Genomic DNA, 18,385 nt, shown 5'->3' on the forward strand with positions numbered 1-18,385 from the left:
CCTTTTTTTTTTTTTTTTAGAAGTTTCTCAAAAAAAAATCCTTTTTTTAGAAGAAATTATGTCTTCAATTCAATTGACCTTGTTGGGACAAAAAACAAAACTTGTGGAGAGCCAAAGACAGAGTTCAAGACATGAGTACTATCTAATGTTCTAAAATCATTGTTTAAAAATGTTAGTTAAGAGAGTCATGATTATAAACTCTAAAAGATCCAAACCCATTTTTTGAACTAATTAGTAATTACTAATACTGATGGCCCTAACAGTTACATTAGCCTCTCTTTATCAGCTAAATTTTGGAACATTTTTATTCAAACACTAGGTCGCTTAGGCAATGGCATTGGCCTAAGGCCCCTAAATGAAAGAAGGATTCACTCTATATACTATTAGAATATACTCCTATGTATCTATATATCTTAAAGTGTAGAAATTTTATTTAAGGTCCCCTTCACTTGGCAATAAATAAATAAATAATGTTCTCTATTGACAAATGGAATGCGCTCTCTATATATTTAACATTGACAAATTTTTATGAAGCCTTAAAATTTTAATCAATAAAAATTATTTTAAAAAACGATCCTTCTTCAACTGTTGGGCACTCTATTAGTATTAACGCATTTTATTCTATTTGTGGCACTTTTAGAGTGCAAATTTCCAATCTCCCTGTAGGGCCACAATTTGTAACGACCCACACATGATAGTGGGCTCATACATAAAGGGCCCAGACAATACAATTTGTAGAGCGTGGTTTAAAAGGTTAGGCCTTGGTCACTAGACAGCGGTCTAATCATGGCTTTTAGGGAAGTTCATATGAAGGTGGGCCTGGCCTGACTAGCTTAAACTTCCATCGGTGCGGCCGGTAGGGTTTTAGTCCTCGGACCCCGTCCGAGGAGCTTAATGCTCTTCTCGTTCTCCCTCTCTTAGGACTTCCTTTTTCTGGGGGGAGGGGGGGGGGGATCCCTTCTCCCCCCGTTCTTTTTCCCTTTTATACTGGTATTTACTCTCCTTTCAATATCCACGTGTTAGTTTCACTTTATGGGGTGGAGATTTGTCCTATCAGCCCATATCTAGAGTGATTAGGAGCAGTTGTAAAAGTTGAACAGCATGGTGAAGAGCATGGACCTGTCAGGCGCAGAGTCCTTTATTACTGTATTGGCAGCTTTTTCACTTGTCCTGACTCTGCACTGAGCTCGTCCTTTCCTTCAGGCGTTCTATGGGGTGCCAAGCATAAGATCGTCCTCAGCCAGATTCTTAGGCCCTTTTTTGGGCTTTCATTGTGCGTCCTCGGCAATTGTTCTCCTCGGCTTAGGTTTTAGGCCCTAATGCAAAGTGGGCCAGGATCGCAGATTCTCTGGCCCCATAATAGTCCCTCAAAATCCTGCTGCCCGACCTCTTGGTTGGGGAGGGGGATTTTGGTGATGTCGGACCTAACCCATGACTCGCCTAGTTTTATCCTTCATTAATATCAGTGTCTCTTCTCTTGTCTGGGAGCTGCGCCGGATTACAAGACATTCTTCTACATTTACTCGCGATGCGCTCTTGCCGGTTCGTCGTTCGAGATGCGTCCTTAATATGTCCCCTTTACGAGGCTACCCGAGTCCTACGGTTGCAGACGGTGTTGGGAGTCGAGCGAAAATTGTCTCGTTCGTAGCGTTTCTTGGAGATCTTCGTAGATTAAATGCCACCAACCTGCCCTCTATATAAGAAGCAGGATAGGAGGTTACTCTCTTCACATACAAACCCTTCACCCCCTTCAAATTCCTAATCCTTCAGTTGTGCTTAAGGTTTTCATTGCCAGTGCTATTAAACCTTAGAGTGATGTTTGAAGCACGAATGGGGATGAAGGAACCACACCCGCTCCAGAAGCACTAGGTCTCTCTGAGTCTTAGGATGGCGCGGTCAGGGCAGGGAAGACAGAGACTCGAGACAGCTCTCTGTTTTCGCAAGGTGGGAGCGATTCCTCAGCCTCTTTTAGTCAAAATCCAAAACAGGTACTGGTCGCGTCAGGTTTTTGGGGCGACAGCAGTGGGATTTCCCGTCATCAGCACCATCCGCTCTATCACGAGAGCTGTTAATATGGAGGCTCATCAACTTCCTGTGTGGCCACTTAAGAATACCCAGCTCCCTGCACCTTTTCTTCAAAAGTGTTTATCCCACGTTAAGTTCTTTTGTTGCCTGAGTTATGAGCATGTAAAAGTATTGAGAAATGGTTTCCTTAGACAAATTTTGGAACTGCTGCATCTCTCTTCTCTGCACCTCTTCTTCTGCTTCTTCTTCTCTCCTTTGTATCTTTTCTTTTTGTTTATGTAGTTAGCTTTTAGTATAGGCTTACTTAAGCTTCCTCATTGTACGTTGTACCATTTCTTTGTCTTAATAAAAGATAATTCTGTTTGCTTCTAAATATTTTCCTTTTCTGCAGTAATTACTTTGTGAATGGATGTATTTCATGTGTATTTTTCTTTAACAATACTTAGGGCAAGAAACCTTGTAACAAACAGTTATTAATTTGAATTTATTGAGACTATCAAATATAATAATATCAACCTATAGTAGATTAAACTTATGAGACTAATCGAGATAACAGCAGAGTGCTCTGTAATGCGTGTGAGGTAGTCGTCCGAGAACGAGAAACCCGAAATAAACCATTCGAGAGGGTTGCCGAGTAGTGAGGGACTTTGGCCGTGTTCTTGATAACACCTGGCCTCTGATCCGAGGACTGAGGTATGGTTGTACCGGTCCCCAACACATTCGCATTAGTTCCCTTGGTATTGAGGATCCGAGGACAGACCGGGACTTCCATTCGGTCTAGGGATTAACCCAATTATTAATGGGTAACCTCTCCATGGGACAGAGTCCGAGGACCATACAATGTCCGGGTTGTGTCCAAAACTCGTAGTTTTTCTTTTAAGTAGTTGGTTTCCCCATAGGCTTGAGTCCAAGGACCATGCAATGCCTTGATTCTGTCCAAAACTTAGTATTTTGCTTCTAAGTAGTTGGTTTCCCCATAGGCTTACAAGGCCTTGGTTCTGTCCAAAACTTATAGTTTTTCTTTTAAGTATTTGGTTTCCCCATAGGCATGAGTCCGAGGACCATGCATGGCCTTGATTTCGTCCAAAACTTGTAGTTTTTCTTTTAAGTAGTTGGTTTCCCCACAGGTTTGAGTCCGAGGATCATACAAGGCCTTGGTTCTGTCCAAAACTTGTAGTTTTTCTTTTAAGTAGTTGGTTTCCCCATAAGCTTGAGTCCGAGAACCATGCAAGGCCTTGGTTGTGTCCAAAACTCATAGTTTTTCTTTTAAGTAGTTGGTTTTCCCATAGGCTTGAGTCCGAGGACCATGCAAGGCCTTGGTTCTGTCCAAAACTTGTAGTTTTTCTTTTAAGTAGTTGGTTTCCCCATAGGCTTGAGTCCGAGGACCATGCAAGGCCTTGGTTCTGTTCAAAACTTGTAGTTTTTCTTTTAAGTAGTTGGTTTCCCCATAGGCTTGAGTCCGAGGACCATGCAAGGCCTTGGTTCTGTCCAAAACTTGTAGTTTTTCTTTTAAGTAGTTGGTTTCCCCATAGGCTTGAGTCCGAGGACCATGCAAGGCCTTGGTTCTGTCCAAAACTTGTAGTTTTACTTTTAAGTAGTTGGTTTCCCCATAGGCTTGAGTCCGAGGACCATGCAAGGCCTTGATTCTGTCCAAAACTTGTAATTTTTCTTTTAAGTAGTTGGTTTCCCCATAGTCTTGAGTCCGAGGACCATGCAAGGCCTTGGTTCTGTCCAAAACTTGTAATTTTTCTTTTAAGTAGTTGGTTTCCCCATAGTCTTGAGTCCGAGGACCATGCAAGACCTTGGTTCTGTCCAAAGCTCATAGTTTTTTTTTTAAGTAGTTGGTTTTCCTATAGGCTTGAGTTCGAGGACCATGCAAAGCCTTGGTTCTATCTAAAACTTGTAGTTTTTCTTTTAAGTAGTTGGTTTCCCCATAGGCTTGAGTCCGAGGACCATGCAAGGCCTTGGTTCTGTTCAAAACTTGTAGTTTTTCTTTTAAGTAGTTGGTTTTCCCATAGGCTTGAGTTCGAGGACCATGCAAGGCCTTGGTTCTGTCCAAAACTTGTAGTTTTTCTTTTAAGTAGTTGGTTTTCCCATAGGCTTGAGTCCGAGGACCATGCAAGGCCTTGGTTCTGTCCAAAACTTGTAGTTTTTCTTTTAAGTAGTTGGTTTCCCCATAGGCTTGAGTCCGAGGACCATGCAAGGCCTTGGCTCTGTCCAAAACTTGTAGTTTTTCTTTTAAGTAGTTGGTTTCCCCATAGGCTTGAGTCCGAGGACCATGCAAGGCCTTGGTTCTGTCCAAAACTTGTAGTTTTTCTTTTAAGTAGTTGGTTTCCCCATAGGCTTGAGTCCGAGGACCATGCAAGGCCTTGATTCTATCCAAAACTCGTAGTTTTTTTTTTAAGTAGTTGGTTTCCCCATAGGCTTGAGTCTGAGGACCATGCAATGCCCTGATTCTGTCCAAAACTCAGTATTTTTCTTCTAAGTAGTTGGTTTCCCCATAGGCTTGAGTCCGAGGACCATAGAAGGCCTTGGTTCTGTCCAAAACTTGTAGTTTTTCTTTTAAGTATAGGGGGTTTTAGCCCCTCAATCAAGGTGTGAGACGTTGATTCGACGTTGAGAGCCCCTAGAACCGTTCGCGTTACTAACGTTTCGAAACGCAGCCCCTAGTGGAACATTACGTTAGGACACGGCAGCAGGCTGCTGGAAGTAATAGAAGGACTTCTCGTTCCACCGCCTGGGCCAACGCACAAGCCTTTCCCACAGACGGCGCCAATTGTAGGGTCACAATTTGTAACGACCTACACATGATAGTGGGCTCATACGTAAAGGGCCCAGACAATACAATTTGTAGAGCGTGGTTTAAAAGGCTAAGCCTTGGTCACTAGATAGCGGTCTAATCATGGCTTTTATGGAAGTTCATATGAAGGTGGGCCTGGCGTGACTAGCTCAAACTTCCATCGGTGCGGCCGGTAGGGTTTTAGTCCTCGGACCCCGTCCGAGGAGCTTAATGCTCTTCTCGTTCTCCCTCTCTTAGGACTTCCTTTTTCTGGGGGGGGGGGGGGTCCCTTCTCCCTCCGTTCTTCTTCCCTATTATATTGGTATTTACTCTCCTTTTAATATCCACGTGTCAGTTTCACTTTATGGGGTGGAAACTTGTCCTATCAGCCCATATCTAGAGTGATTGGGAGCAGTTGTAAAAGTTGAAGAGCATGGTGAAGAGCATGGACCTGTCAGGCGCAGAGTCCTTTATTACTGTATTGGCAGCTTTTTCACTTGTCCTGACTCTGCACTGAGCTCGTCCTTTTCTTCAGGCGTTCTGTGGGGTGCTGAGCATAAGATCATCCTCGGCCAGATTCTTAGGCCCTTGTTTGGGCTTTCATTTTGCGTCCTCGGCAATTGTTCTCCTCGGCTTAGGCTTTGGGCCCTAATGCAAAGTGGGCCAGGATCGTAGATTCTCTGGCCCCACACTCCCAAACACAAAAAAAAGGTGAATATAGTCAATAAACTCTGCTCTCTCTCTCTTATAGTTCTCTAGACAAAGTCATTACTGAAATCCAACATTATTACTTAGAAAAAATTATACAAAAAGTTAAATAAATATTAATTTATAAATATTTGAATCCGGTCCTAATGACTACCCCATTCCCGTTGACATGTTCCAAATAATCTACAATCAATTTCTTAGTATGGTCACTCTCAAAAAAAAAAAAAAAAAAAAAAAAAAAACAACATTCTTAGTATGGTCTACAGGGAAAAGTAAGCAATAGTTAATATTGTTTCTACTCACTTCAATTTATTAGTACGGTCTGTATGGAAAAGTAAGCAATATCTTGGGTTTCGCCAGCTTCATCTGGTAAATGAGGTTTTTGAGTTAATATATATCCGTAAATATTTTTAGATCACAGAATGATTTAATTGTCACGTGATCAATTTAGTTGACTTAATGGTCATATGATAAAAGCAGTAAAGCACACCTAGATAATAACCAAACACGTAAGAAGATTCCTCTAAATATATTTAACCAAAAATTTAGCCAACCAAATATTCCAATCCCTTCTATAAATACCTCTCAAACCATTTGAAATCATTCATCCACTACTCCAACCATAGTGTAAAAGTTCATCCTTCATCCACCGACATGATGACATCCCTTTCAAACAAACCTCTCTTCAACCAATTCATTTTATCTCTAGCCTTCTTCCTCCTTGTTGTCATCATCCTTGATTTCATTTGTTCATCCACTGCTTCTGTTTCCTCTGTAACTTCTCCTTTCGTTCACACTAACAATAAGGTTAAGGTAGCAGAAGAAAGAAAGGATGCAAAGGATCTTTTGAAATGGAAAACCAACCTTCACAGTAAAAGCCAGTCTTTCTTGTCCTCTTGGGCTGGAAGCAATCCTTGCAATTGGGTTGGAATAAATTGCGATGAGTCTGGAAGCGTCACCCATCTAAACCTTTCAAGTCACAGTTTGAGAGGTACTCTTCACAATCTAAGCTTTCATTCCTTCCCCAATCTACTCAGTGTTGACCTTTCTTACAACTCACTATTTGGAACCATCCCCTCAAATATTGTTCACCTCTCTAAACTCTCAATTCTAAACCTTTCTTATAATCAATTCGTTGGGAGAATTCCATCTGAAATAGGCCAATTGACAAGGCTTCACAACTTTTACCTCGCTGCAAATCATATGAGTGGCCTTATCCCTCAAGAATTAGGAGGATTAACTTCTTTGAATGAACTTGATTTATCGTCAAATAATCTCACATGTGTCATCCCTGCTTCTCTTGGAAACTTAAGCAACCTAACCACTCTATATCTTTATGAGAACCAACTTTCTGGTTCCATCCCTCAAGAGTTAGGAATGCTAAGTTCTCTAATAGACCTTGAGTTATCAACAAACAATCTCACAGGTACCATCCCTACTTCTCTTGGAAACTTAAGCAACCTAACCACTCTATATCTTTATGAGAACCAACTTTCTGGTTCCATCCCTCAGGAATTAGGAATGTTAAGTTCTCTTAATGACCTTAGGTTGTCATTCAACACTCTCACAGGTACTATCCCTGCTTCTCTTGGAAACTTAAGCAACCTAACCACTCTATATCTTAATGACAACCAACTTTCTAGTTCCATCCCTCAAGAATTAGGAATGCTAAGTTCTCTAATAGACCTTGAGTTATCAACAAGCAATCTCACAGGTACCATCCCTACTTCTCTTGGAAACTTAAGCAACCTAACCACTCTATATCTTCATAAGAACCAACTTTCTGGTTCCATCCCTAAAGAATTAGGAATGCTAAGTTCTCTAACAGACCTTGAGTTATCAACAAACAATCTCACAGGTACCATCCCTACTTCTCTTGGAAACTTAAGCAACCTAACCACTCTATATCTTCATAAGAACCAACTTTCTGGTTCCATCCCTCAAGAATTAGGAATGTTAAGTTCTCTTAATGACCTTAGGTTGTCATTCAACAGTCTCACAGGTACTATCCCTGCTTCTCTTGGAAACTTAAGCAACCTAACCACTCTATATCTTAATGACAACCAACTTTCTGGTTCCATCCCTCAAGAATTAGGAATGCTAAGTTCTCTAATAGACCTTGAGTTATCAACAAACAATCTCACAGGTACCGTCCTTACTTCTCTTGGAAACTTAAGCAAGCTAACCACTCTATATCTTTTTGAGAACCAACTTTCAGGTTCCATCCCTCATGAATTGGGAATGTTAAGTTTTCTAACAGACCTTGAGTTATCAACAAACAATCTCACTGGTACCATCCCTACTTCTCTTGGAAACTTAAGCAAGCTAACCACTCTATCTCTTTTTGAGAACCAACTTTCAGGTTCCATCCCTCATGAATTGGGAATGCTAAGTTCTTTGACTGTGCTTACATTACGATCAAATAATCTCACAGGTGTCATCCCTACTTCTCTTGGAAATTTAACCGAACTCATGTTTTTATTATTGTTCTTCAATAAGTTGAGTGGTTCCATTCCTTTTGAAATAAACAATCTCACTCACTTAAATCGATTTGATTTATCAAACAACCAATTCACTGGTCATTTGCCTGAAAATCTGTGCCTTGGTGGATTTCTTGAGAGATTCATCGCAAGCAATAATCATTTTATTGGTTCAATACCAAAATCGTTGAGAAATTGCACTAGCCTTATCAGAGTCCGGCTTCAGGGAAATCAACTTAGTGGAAATATAGGAGACATTTTTGGAGTATACCCACACTTAGAATACATGGAGTTGAGTTATAATAAATTTTACGGTGAACTTTCAACTAATTGGGGGCAATGTCAAAACTTGACAAGCTTGAAAATCTCTAACAATGATATTTCAGGTAGAATATCTCCGAAGCTTGGAGATGCAAGTCAATTACATTTACTTGACCTTTCCTCAAATAAGCTATATGGGGAGATTCCAAAGGAATTAGGTAAGCTAACATTTTTGGTAGAGCTTAATCTAGGCAATAACAAAATTTTTGGAAACATTCCTTACAATTTTGGGATGCTATCAAATTTGGAGGGGCTCAATCTTTCTAGAAATAGTCTAAGTGGCCTAATTCCCGAACTTGGGAACTGTAAAAAATTGTGGATGTTGGATTTGAGCAATAATCACTTAAGCAAATATATCCCACTTCAAATTGGAAAAATGAACTTTCTCCAATATCTTGATCTTAGCCTAAATTTTTTAGTCGGAGAGATACCACAACAACTTGGAGAGTTGAAAACATTAGAATTTTTAAATCTTTCTCACAATGCGCTCTCGGGCTCTATTCCATCCAGTTTTGATCAAATGTTAAGCTTACGATTCATTGATTTGTCCTACAATCAGCTAGAGGGTCCTATTCCAAATATTAAAGCATTTTGTGAGGCAACGGTAGAAGCATTTAAAAATAACAAGGGCTTGTGTGGCAATACCACAGGTTTAAAGGCGTGCCCCTCTACAATTAGCCATAATTCACATGTCAAAAAGAGGAATAAAGATATGAAACTAATTTTAGTGTTTTTGGGCGCTGTCTTTCTAATATTTATCATTGTTGGAATTACAATCTGTTTTTGCTCAAGGAAGATGAAGACAGAAATTAAGCCAAAAGAAGAAGAACATCAAAATATGTTTGTAGTATGGAGCTATGATGGGAAAATGGTTTATGAAAAAATTATTGAAGCAACGGAGGATTTTGATGACAAACATATTATTGGTGTAGGTGGCCATGGAATAGTTTATAAAGCTGAATTGTCTACAGGTCAAGTTGTTGCTGTAAAGAAACTTCACCCACTCTTAGAAGATAGTGTGGTCAATCTAAAAGCTTTCACTAGTGAGATACATAGTCTAACTGAAATACGACACCGCAACATTATAAAGCTTCATGGTTTTTGCTCACATCCACGACACTTGCTTTTAGTTTATCAGTTCTTGGAAGGTGGGAGCTTGGAAAAGATACTAAACAATGATGAATTAGCACTGGAGTTTGATTGGGTTAAGAGGGTAAATGCTGTTAAAGGTGTGGCAAGTGCTCTATCTTATATTCATCATGATTGCTCCAGTCCAATAATTCATCGTGATATATCAAGCAAGAATATTCTACTAGATTCAGAATATGAATCTCATGTCTCCGACTTTGGCACAGCTAGGATTATGAGTTCTGACACATCTTATTGGACTTCGTTTGCTGGTACCTTTGGATACACTGCTCCAGGTATGTTATTTAAGTAATGTTGGCAGCATTAAAATTTTCACAATTGCTAATATGACAAGTTATGATTGAAGTAACATCACTTATACATAGACTTTCTTCTTTTTTTCTTGCGTTAGATAAATTGATAATCAGTGGTCGGGGAATTTGAACACTAGGCATTTTAGTTGGAAACATCAGAAGATGTCAGTTCAACTACAAGGCTTTTAGCTTTTACATAAGACTTTCTAACACCGCTTTTTTTTAGTACCAATTATAGTATTTTAAATCACTAATTATGTAAGATATTGTGTCTCTAGTCGTATTCATAGTTGTCAATATTGTATGATACGTGATATGTGTTATGCGATGTGCATCGTATTGTGTACAAAAAATTTTGTATTGTAAGTGTTCATTAATTGTCATAATATTTTAAATCACTAATTATGTAAAATATTGTGTCTCTAGTCATATTCATAGTTGTCAGTATCGTATGATACATGATATGTATTGTATGATGTGTATCGTATCATGTACAAAAAATTTCGTATCGTAAATGCTCATGAATAGTTTGATACATAGGTGTGTATTTTATAAATCAAATAATATCAGTGAATTTTACATATGATGCATAAATATTGTTAGACTTTTTTTAACACAATTATTGGGAATACAAGTTCTTAGACTTTTTATAAACAAAATATTATTGAGATGATACAATTCATGTTTTGATTTATGATACAATTCATGTTTTGATAACTATGTTCGTATTAATGTTGGCATTGTTTGCCTTCAAAGAGGCCTTATTGAGATTCGTCGCAATACATAATGTAATGTATAGTTGTCACAGTTTGAGCTAATAGGTTGGATTCATAATTATGTTTCAGAGGTTCAATTAGTAATTAGAGTAATCTACTTATTTATTGACAAAAAATATATTTTTTTGTAGCATCTTGATTGGCATTAAGGAATTTGGTAGTTGCAATCTATAATATTTTATACAGTCACTTCATTCTTTTTTATTTGTGATCATAATCACAATTACAATTTAAAATAAAAAAAAGTAATGTTGAAATTTAGTTAAGATTTAAATCTATTTGACTAAGTCTTTTTCCCTTTTTTTTGGAATCCTTTTAGATGAAGTTTTTTTTGAGGGACTTTTTAGATGAAGTTAATTGTGCATAAATACCCCCAAATAATTCATGGTTAAAGAATCACATTTTACTTTGTGAAGCTTTGTTTTCTAATTGTACAATTCTTTTAAACTGGATAATTATTTCTTATACGGCCTAGGTTCAATGCAAAGTTTTTAAGATGACATAGAGACCCACCCCTGCTCTCTCTAAAAAATAAAAAAGTATTACCCAAAATTCTAATATTTTCAAGAATTTAGTACTTTCAGCTTAACTTGTAGAGTTGTTCCTATATCAATATATATGTTAGCATATATTACGAATTTGTATAAACTTAAGAAGTAGTACATGTACCACAACCAAAAGATTGTGTGGTAAATTGAATTGCTTGGTGAAAGTAGAATATAACTCTGTTAAAGATCACAAGCTAAACAAGAAGATACAAATCAAGGAAAAACTTTTCACAGAAACTTCAAGAAAGCTCGAGAAACAGAGAATTTCTGAGTGAAAAAAAATCTCATTACTGAATTTCTATGATTACAAGAACTAACTAATTTACATTGCATTACTCTACATTTATACTACTGAATACAGCTCTAACAAGAAAGCAAAAAGAGCGGGAAAATGTAAATAACTCTTAACAACTTTCCTAAAAACACTCCACCAATAATAATTAGCCACCTGTCACTCAATACCTAACTAACGGCTATCTTCCTCACGTGTCTTTCACATGCCTTGCTTTAGCTTCTAAAACTACAAGTAGTTTCTTCAATAAAACAGAAATGCTTCTGTCGTTTTGGTCAGCAAGCTTCCTTTGCACTTTAGCTTTCTTTACCTCAGTCTTGCTTCCTTTCTTACTTCACTCCTTTTCTTCTGAACAGATTTCTTAACAAACTCTGATATTTTACTTTCAGAGCATGCATATACAATGGAAGTAAGTGAAAAGAGTGACGTTTATAGCTTTGGAGTAGTTGCGTTGGAAGTAATTATTGGAAGGCATCCGGGTGATTTGATCTCATCATTTCTATCATCATCGTTCTCATTATCATCCCATGATGTGCTACTAGAAGATGTATTGGATCAACGTCTTGCACATCCTAAAAATACAGTTGCAGAGAAGGTGGTTTTAGTAGCAAAGATAGCATTAACATGCTTACACACCAGTCCACAATCTCGTCCCACCATGCAACAAGTTTATCAGAAGCTATTAAATTGGAAATCTCCTTTCACAAAGCCTTTGCACATGATCACATTAAGAGAGCTCATTGATCTCCGGAATTCGAATGAAGCTTCATAAGTGTTTACATATCTCATGTATGGTATTTTGCTTCTATACATTCCATCCTCATGTAAAGTTTTAAATAATTGTAAGGCCAATACTTCAAAAACCACAATTTACATGACTATTCATCTTCTGCAGCTTCATTGTTCATCTTCGACCCATCCAAGCCTCTATCTTATTGTCGGAGCCTCCATGGCTGTTTACCAAAGCTCCTCAATCCAAATGGAAGCTGAGCTCTTTCTCTTTTTTGTGGTTCTAAAGCTCTCTAGGTGTGGAAAACATGTTTGGTCAAGGTCAATCAGATCACTGGCTTCGAACTTATCATGGTATGTTCTTTGGGTTTCTTCTATTTTATTACAGTTCTTATTGATTATGTTTATATGAGATTGCTATTTGAGATGTTACCATCCAAAACAGGACAGGAATAAAAACAGGACTTCTTCTCTCCTTGTTACCATCGAAAACATGCCAAAAGTAATTTGTTTAGGCCTATGGCAATGTAAAATGGGATTCCGAACATCTAGACAATTATGCATTGAAAGTTTCTTCCAATGGGAATGAAATGAAAGAAACTCAAAAGATAAGGCGAAGGAAACAGGCAAAACTAAACTACAATGGGGAGCCTTAATTTAAATAGGCAGCAATGGAGGGAAGAGGTCACTAGTGGAGGCATGGGACGCATTGCGCAAGAATTACCTACTTTGATTGATTGAGATCCTTTTACAGCCCAGGTAGTTTTTTCTATATATATTTTAAGCTCAAGAATTGTAACAAGTTTTACAATAGATGTTTGGGGTGCAGGTGAACCAAGGCTAAGAAGAATGGAATAAAAAACACTAGGAGCATGCAATTTGTATCCAAGTTCATGAAAAATGATTTGCTTATTTAAAAACAAAAATTTGTATGAAACACATGGCTAGACTTCGACAAGCTATCAAGAAAAACTTAAAATGTCCTGGCTTTTTTTCTATGAATGGGTGGTATGAAATTGTCAAAAATTTTCTTCTATCCAAAAAGTCTTAGAATTTGGATGATAGAATTTTAGGTGTAGAACTCTCACGTAAATTCCCGACAACTAGCAACATTTTTTTTAACCTACAAAAGGATTTTAAAAGAAAAAGAAATAAATCCCATCTTTAAATGTAAATCTTTTACTTCTGTCAAGTCCTGCCATGAGATTGTAGCTAGAAATTTATTCCAGGTTTGGTTGTTGTATTAGTGTTTTTGACCTTGTGGAGTTTTTCTTCAATTGGATTTTTTATTGGTTTTTGATAAATGGTTTCTTACTTACGGCCTCAAGAAACATTCATGGTGAATTGTCTGTTTCTTTTGGTGGAGGCGATCACAGCTATTTTAAAGACAACATTGAAGCTAGGATTAGATTTAAATTATGAAGTCCTGGGAAAAGAGGTGGATACTAAATAAACCATAATTCCAAAATTAATAAGTACCTAAGGATATTAAGAAGCTAAAACTATTGTGTTTGAGCGTAATTAGATGCATTTTGCTTGTATTGGCATATTTGGAGTTACTTTGGGATTATGTGCATTTTGTTCGTTTGTTTGGCCTCTAATTTGGTTTTAAGACCATCTTTGAATGCATTTGGAGCCTATTGGCATATTTGGAAATAACTTGAACTTGGTTTTGTTGGTTGGGCTTGGTTTTGATTTGGCATTTGAAACATTTGAGGCTTGAGAGAAGTCTCTATAAGGTGGACAAGAATTTGATTAAAATTGGTGATCTAATAATTTCTCCATTGTGAAGGATGGTTGTAGAGTTTGGAAAAATTTGTAATTTTTTTTTTTGAATTAAGGAGAAATTATTTAATTAACTTGTCTAAAAGATTGTATGGCAAAGATTTGTTAGATTTTGCATCATATTCATATTTTGAATATTTGGGGTTTGCAATTTGAGATAACCAATAGGGGCTTTGATGAAGATGACAGAGGATTTTTTTTCTTTTCAGGTTTGTATTGAATTCAAGTTAAGTTGTGGTTTTGTCAAATTTTGGCTTGACCATTCATGGGTGGCTTTAGTTTCACACCTACATTAAATGCATATATTTGTGTGTACTGCAGCCCATCCGTCGTTGTTCACTTTGGTTTCCTCTTGATTAAATATATATTTGATGCTCTCTTATTTGGTTTGTGTGGCCAGTCTAACAATTTGGGTGTTGCAGAAATTGTAAAGGAATGGAGTGGCAAAATGTGAGTGTGAGAGATCTCTTTGAAGAGGGCTGTGTGAAGGAGGCTGTGCAGCAATTTTAGAGAAGCAAAAACTTCTCCTTGTTTTAGGTGTAGTATCGAGCTTTTTATTCAGCCCTATGCTTTGTATTGAGAGAGAGTGCTTCTGTTAGGTTCTAAATATTTAGGATAAATGTTTAGATTCTAAATTTGTGTATTTTGGCAAACCAAGAATAAAAACATGTCTAGTTTAGGTGTTAGACATTGCTCAAGATTGTTCAAGTCAAGATTCAAGAACAATTAAGCTGCAGAAAGAAGAGTTCAAATTCTATGAAGCTCGACTGATCGAAAGAAAGGTTCTACCAATCAAAAGTCGTTTTCTACAGATTTTAAATCAGGCCCAAAGCCCATGAAACATGTAGCATTTCAGTTCAACACCACAAGGTATAAAAGGAAAACCCTAACTACATTTTAGAAGTTCTTGGAAGTCTTTTGAGTTACTCCTGTGAGATCTGAGAGGTTTCTGTAACTTTATAACTCAATAAGCATCTATCGGAACAAAATCTACAATGAAGAACTGGTGGAAAGAAGTTGCTGCATAAAGATCAACTACTAACGGTGATCTAAAATCTTTGAGTGGGATCTCAATGTCACAAACGGGGGTGCTTGTGTACTGTAGATTCAAGATAAAAGAGTCTGTGGATTTAGAGCTAGACGTGGTCGTGTGAGTAAGTTCTACATGAGGTCGCTTTAGATTTTAGGGAGAAAATCTATTGTAAACTTCCATTCTATTGTAGTAAATTTGTTTACCTTGAGGATAGTTAGGTTAAATCCTCCCCAGGTTTTTTACCTTGAAACTGTTGGTTTCATTGGTTTTCCTGGGTCATCATATTGCCATCTTCTTTTCTTTTCCGCACTTAGTAATATGATTGCATGAGAGCGGGTTCAATCTCATTTATAGGGGTCTAAATGAATCTGATTTATAGGGGTCTAAACAAACAAACAAGTGGTATCAGAGCGAGTTCACTCTGATTGGATTAACATCTTGAGTGAGACCCTTTATCCCTGCTATCGTGGATAATTTTAAATGTCTTTACAGCTTTTGGCTGTGATAATTTGAATAAAAAGGACTTACGACAACTCAAGTTTTTGTATAAAGTTTTGAAAAGAATTTATACTACAATTTTACCTTTTATTTAATATATATATATATATATATATATTTTTTAATTTGGTACCTTTGAATTATGGTTTTGCTTTTAAATAATAATAATAATAATAATAACTTTGAAGTTTTTTTTTTAAATTTTTTTTAATAAATTTATAGCCGTAGAAGTATTAATGTTGTAAAGGCTTAGTAAAAAATTGAAAAAAGTTCCCAAAAAACGTCCATAAATTCCACACGATATAACTATTGACACTGGTTATGATTTATACAAATAACAATTTTATAATGTTTTAATGTACATAAAGATATGCATAAGAACTGTCATTTGAGTTCATATTTGGCACCAAAAGTCTAATATCTCAACTAGTTTGCACTTCCTAATTGAGCATCATAGATAATTATCATAATAAAAGGATTTGGAAATTATAAAAAAATTAGCTTATAACCCGCACAATGTGCGGGATACTTTTATTTATTACAAAAGACAAACCATAGGTGAAATTTTAAAAATTTCATAATTAGATACTACAATTTTTTTTTTTTTCAAATTGCAAGAAAGAAACCTAAATTCAAGGAGTCTTACATAGAGACAATGAAATGTAATTTTGAAATTTCTTGCTCATTCAACAAAATTTGAAATAGACCCCCAAAAAAAAAAAAAAATGTTTTCCTTCATCACACATGCACTCAAGAAAATGAAAGAAAGTGATTTTTTTTTTTCTTTCTTTTGACTCCAAGAGTTAATTATTTTGTTTCTAAAAAAAAAAAAGAGTTAATTATTTAAAGCATGTTCAAAAGTTCCAAAAAGATAAATTTAGGGTGGGCCAAGAGAGATAATAGTTGTCTTTGTTTTTGCTAGAAGCAAGTACCAGTGTCTTCAACTAACAATAATTAATAATTAAAATATCATGAAATTCAAATCCTTTAGTAATAACCTATGAATTACATCAACTACAGTAGTAAATAGTCTCACAAAATTCACTTAGCCCAAAAAAGAAAAGAAAATTACATTCTCACTATAAGAGTGATTCCAAAAATGTAGTGCCACTAATTTATACCAAATTATCAATTTCATTTTTTATTCTTATTTTTATTTTTTTATGACAATACCTACTACACGAAAGGAAAATGTAGATAATGCTTATAACGTAAAAATATGAAAATGTAAGAAACCATGGGTGAAGCCTACCAATTGTATTAAAGCAACAAAATATTGAATAAAAACCAAATGAAGGCGAGTTTAACTGTGAGAAATCTCAAGCATGTATAAAAATCAAACTGAATATTACAATTTTTTTGTAGATAACTGAGAGATCTCAACCTTGTATAAAACTGAATATGTTATTCATTTAACTACCGATATAGATTATCTATTTAAGGTAGCAAGATCATACGCTTTACCAACAACCTCCTCATCATAATATTCACTTGTATACAAAACGTAAATAAATGAATACACAATTTATATGAGATAACACATCTATTACCAAGTTTATCCCCCATAAGTCTATGGAGGTCCATTTGGATTCTAAAGTCATCTTACTTTTTGAACTTTCACAAATAAGAATGATCTCTTAAAATTTCATCAATAGTATCCAAAAAATATTAGATATCAAGGTCTCATTTTGGCCACAAACAATATAATATTCATATAGTGTTACCAAGTAAAAAGAATAGGTATTTGCTTCGTAGACACCCTTACTTCAATCCAACTATTTTGAGAGTTCAGCTTGTATTTTCTAGGGTTTTTGCTTTATGTTTTGTTTATTGAATTTTTGCTGTGTGATGCAATCAAAGCAAACATGCAATAGTTGTATTTTGCTTTCAGTTGTGATGTATATTAATAGTTTTTTTAAAAAAAAATAAATCAATTTTAGTAGGAAGAATTGAAGCCTTTTAGAGGCAGGGCTATAGAGTTGAGTAAAAAACTATACCAATAAGGATGTAAATTTTGAATGATTTTTGCAATATTTTTGAATGTCACTCTTCTCCCTATGTCTCTAATCGGTGAAATTCACTTGCTGCATCATTACAGTATGTTTACTTTATTCCTTTAATTACAAATATATCCAATTATGACCTTTTTAAAAAACATGCAAATAGAATTTGTATCACTTCTAAAATATGATTTTAGAGAATTAACATGGGGACATGAATATACATGTTTGTATGATCTACAGGACAAATGATGGGAGACTCATTACAAAATCATTTCCTATTGCCATACATGCAAGAAGAGGCACTCATAAAAATAAAATAAAATAAAAGCCTAGTGGAGCTCAAAATCAAGGAACAAAAAATACCCATATCATTTTTGTAATTGGATACACATGCTTTAAAGTAAATATTTGATAAAAGGGAAATACATGTACAAACACATAACAACCCTGTAAGCATAAATACAAGGGAACAAAGACCTGTTCTGCAGAAAAAAAAAAATGCAACAAAATCAATACAGCCCATGGACATACAATACAGGAACAGAAACAGCAACAGATATTACAATTACCCCTCTGTAAGCACAGATTATGCAGAAAATCCTGAACCTGTTCTGTAGAAAACAAAATATGCAGCAACAGAAATACAGCCTATGGACATACATCAAAGAAACAACAACAGATATTACACTCAGCCCCACTGTAAGCACAGATTATGCAGAAAATCCTGAACTTGTTCTGCAGAAAGCAGAAAATGCAGCAGCAAAAATACAGCCCATGGACATACATCACAGAAATAGCAACAGATATTACACTCAACCCGCCTGTAAGCACAGATTATGCAGAAAATCCTGAACTTGTTCTGCAGAAAACAAAATATGTAGCAGCAGAAATACAGCCCATGGACATACATCACAGAAATAACAACAGATACATCGTTTTTCTTTGGGTCCGAATAGATGCATCGAT

General features: G+C 36.2%; 2 protein-coding genes across 4 annotated transcripts in view; both read left to right on the forward strand.

Annotated features, from left to right (window-relative positions):
* Positions 1 to 6,101: 6,101 nt before the first annotated feature.
* Positions 6,102 to 7,741, forward strand: LOC126719320 (probable leucine-rich repeat receptor-like protein kinase At1g35710; the record flags this gene model as incomplete). Its single annotated transcript, XM_050421890.1, has 1 exon — positions 6,102 to 7,741. A coding segment is annotated over exon 1 (1,575 nt), but the record flags the coding sequence as incomplete, so codon positions are not given.
* Positions 7,719 to 18,385, forward strand: part of LOC126717290 (MDIS1-interacting receptor like kinase 2-like) — a 53,236-nt gene continuing 42,569 nt past the window's right edge. The window contains exons 1-3 of one of the 3 annotated variants that reach the window (XM_050418816.1): positions 7,719 to 9,737; positions 11,761 to 12,160; positions 12,267 to 12,515. In XM_050418816.1, coding sequence (XP_050274773.1) covers positions 7,754 to 9,737; positions 11,761 to 12,143 — 2,367 coding nt within the window. In that variant the 5' untranslated portion in view covers positions 7,719 to 7,753 and the 3' untranslated portion in view covers positions 12,144 to 12,160; positions 12,267 to 12,515. Of the gene's footprint in view, positions 9,738 to 11,760; positions 12,166 to 12,266; positions 12,516 to 18,385 lie in introns of those variants that run through there. The other 2 variants (XM_050418814.1, XM_050418815.1) reach the window with 2 other exon arrangements.

The sequence above is a fragment of the Quercus robur genome, chromosome 3, assembly GCF_932294415.1.
Source record: "Quercus robur chromosome 3, dhQueRobu3.1, whole genome shotgun sequence".
Lineage (NCBI taxonomy): Eukaryota > Viridiplantae > Streptophyta > Magnoliopsida > Fagales > Fagaceae > Quercus > Quercus robur.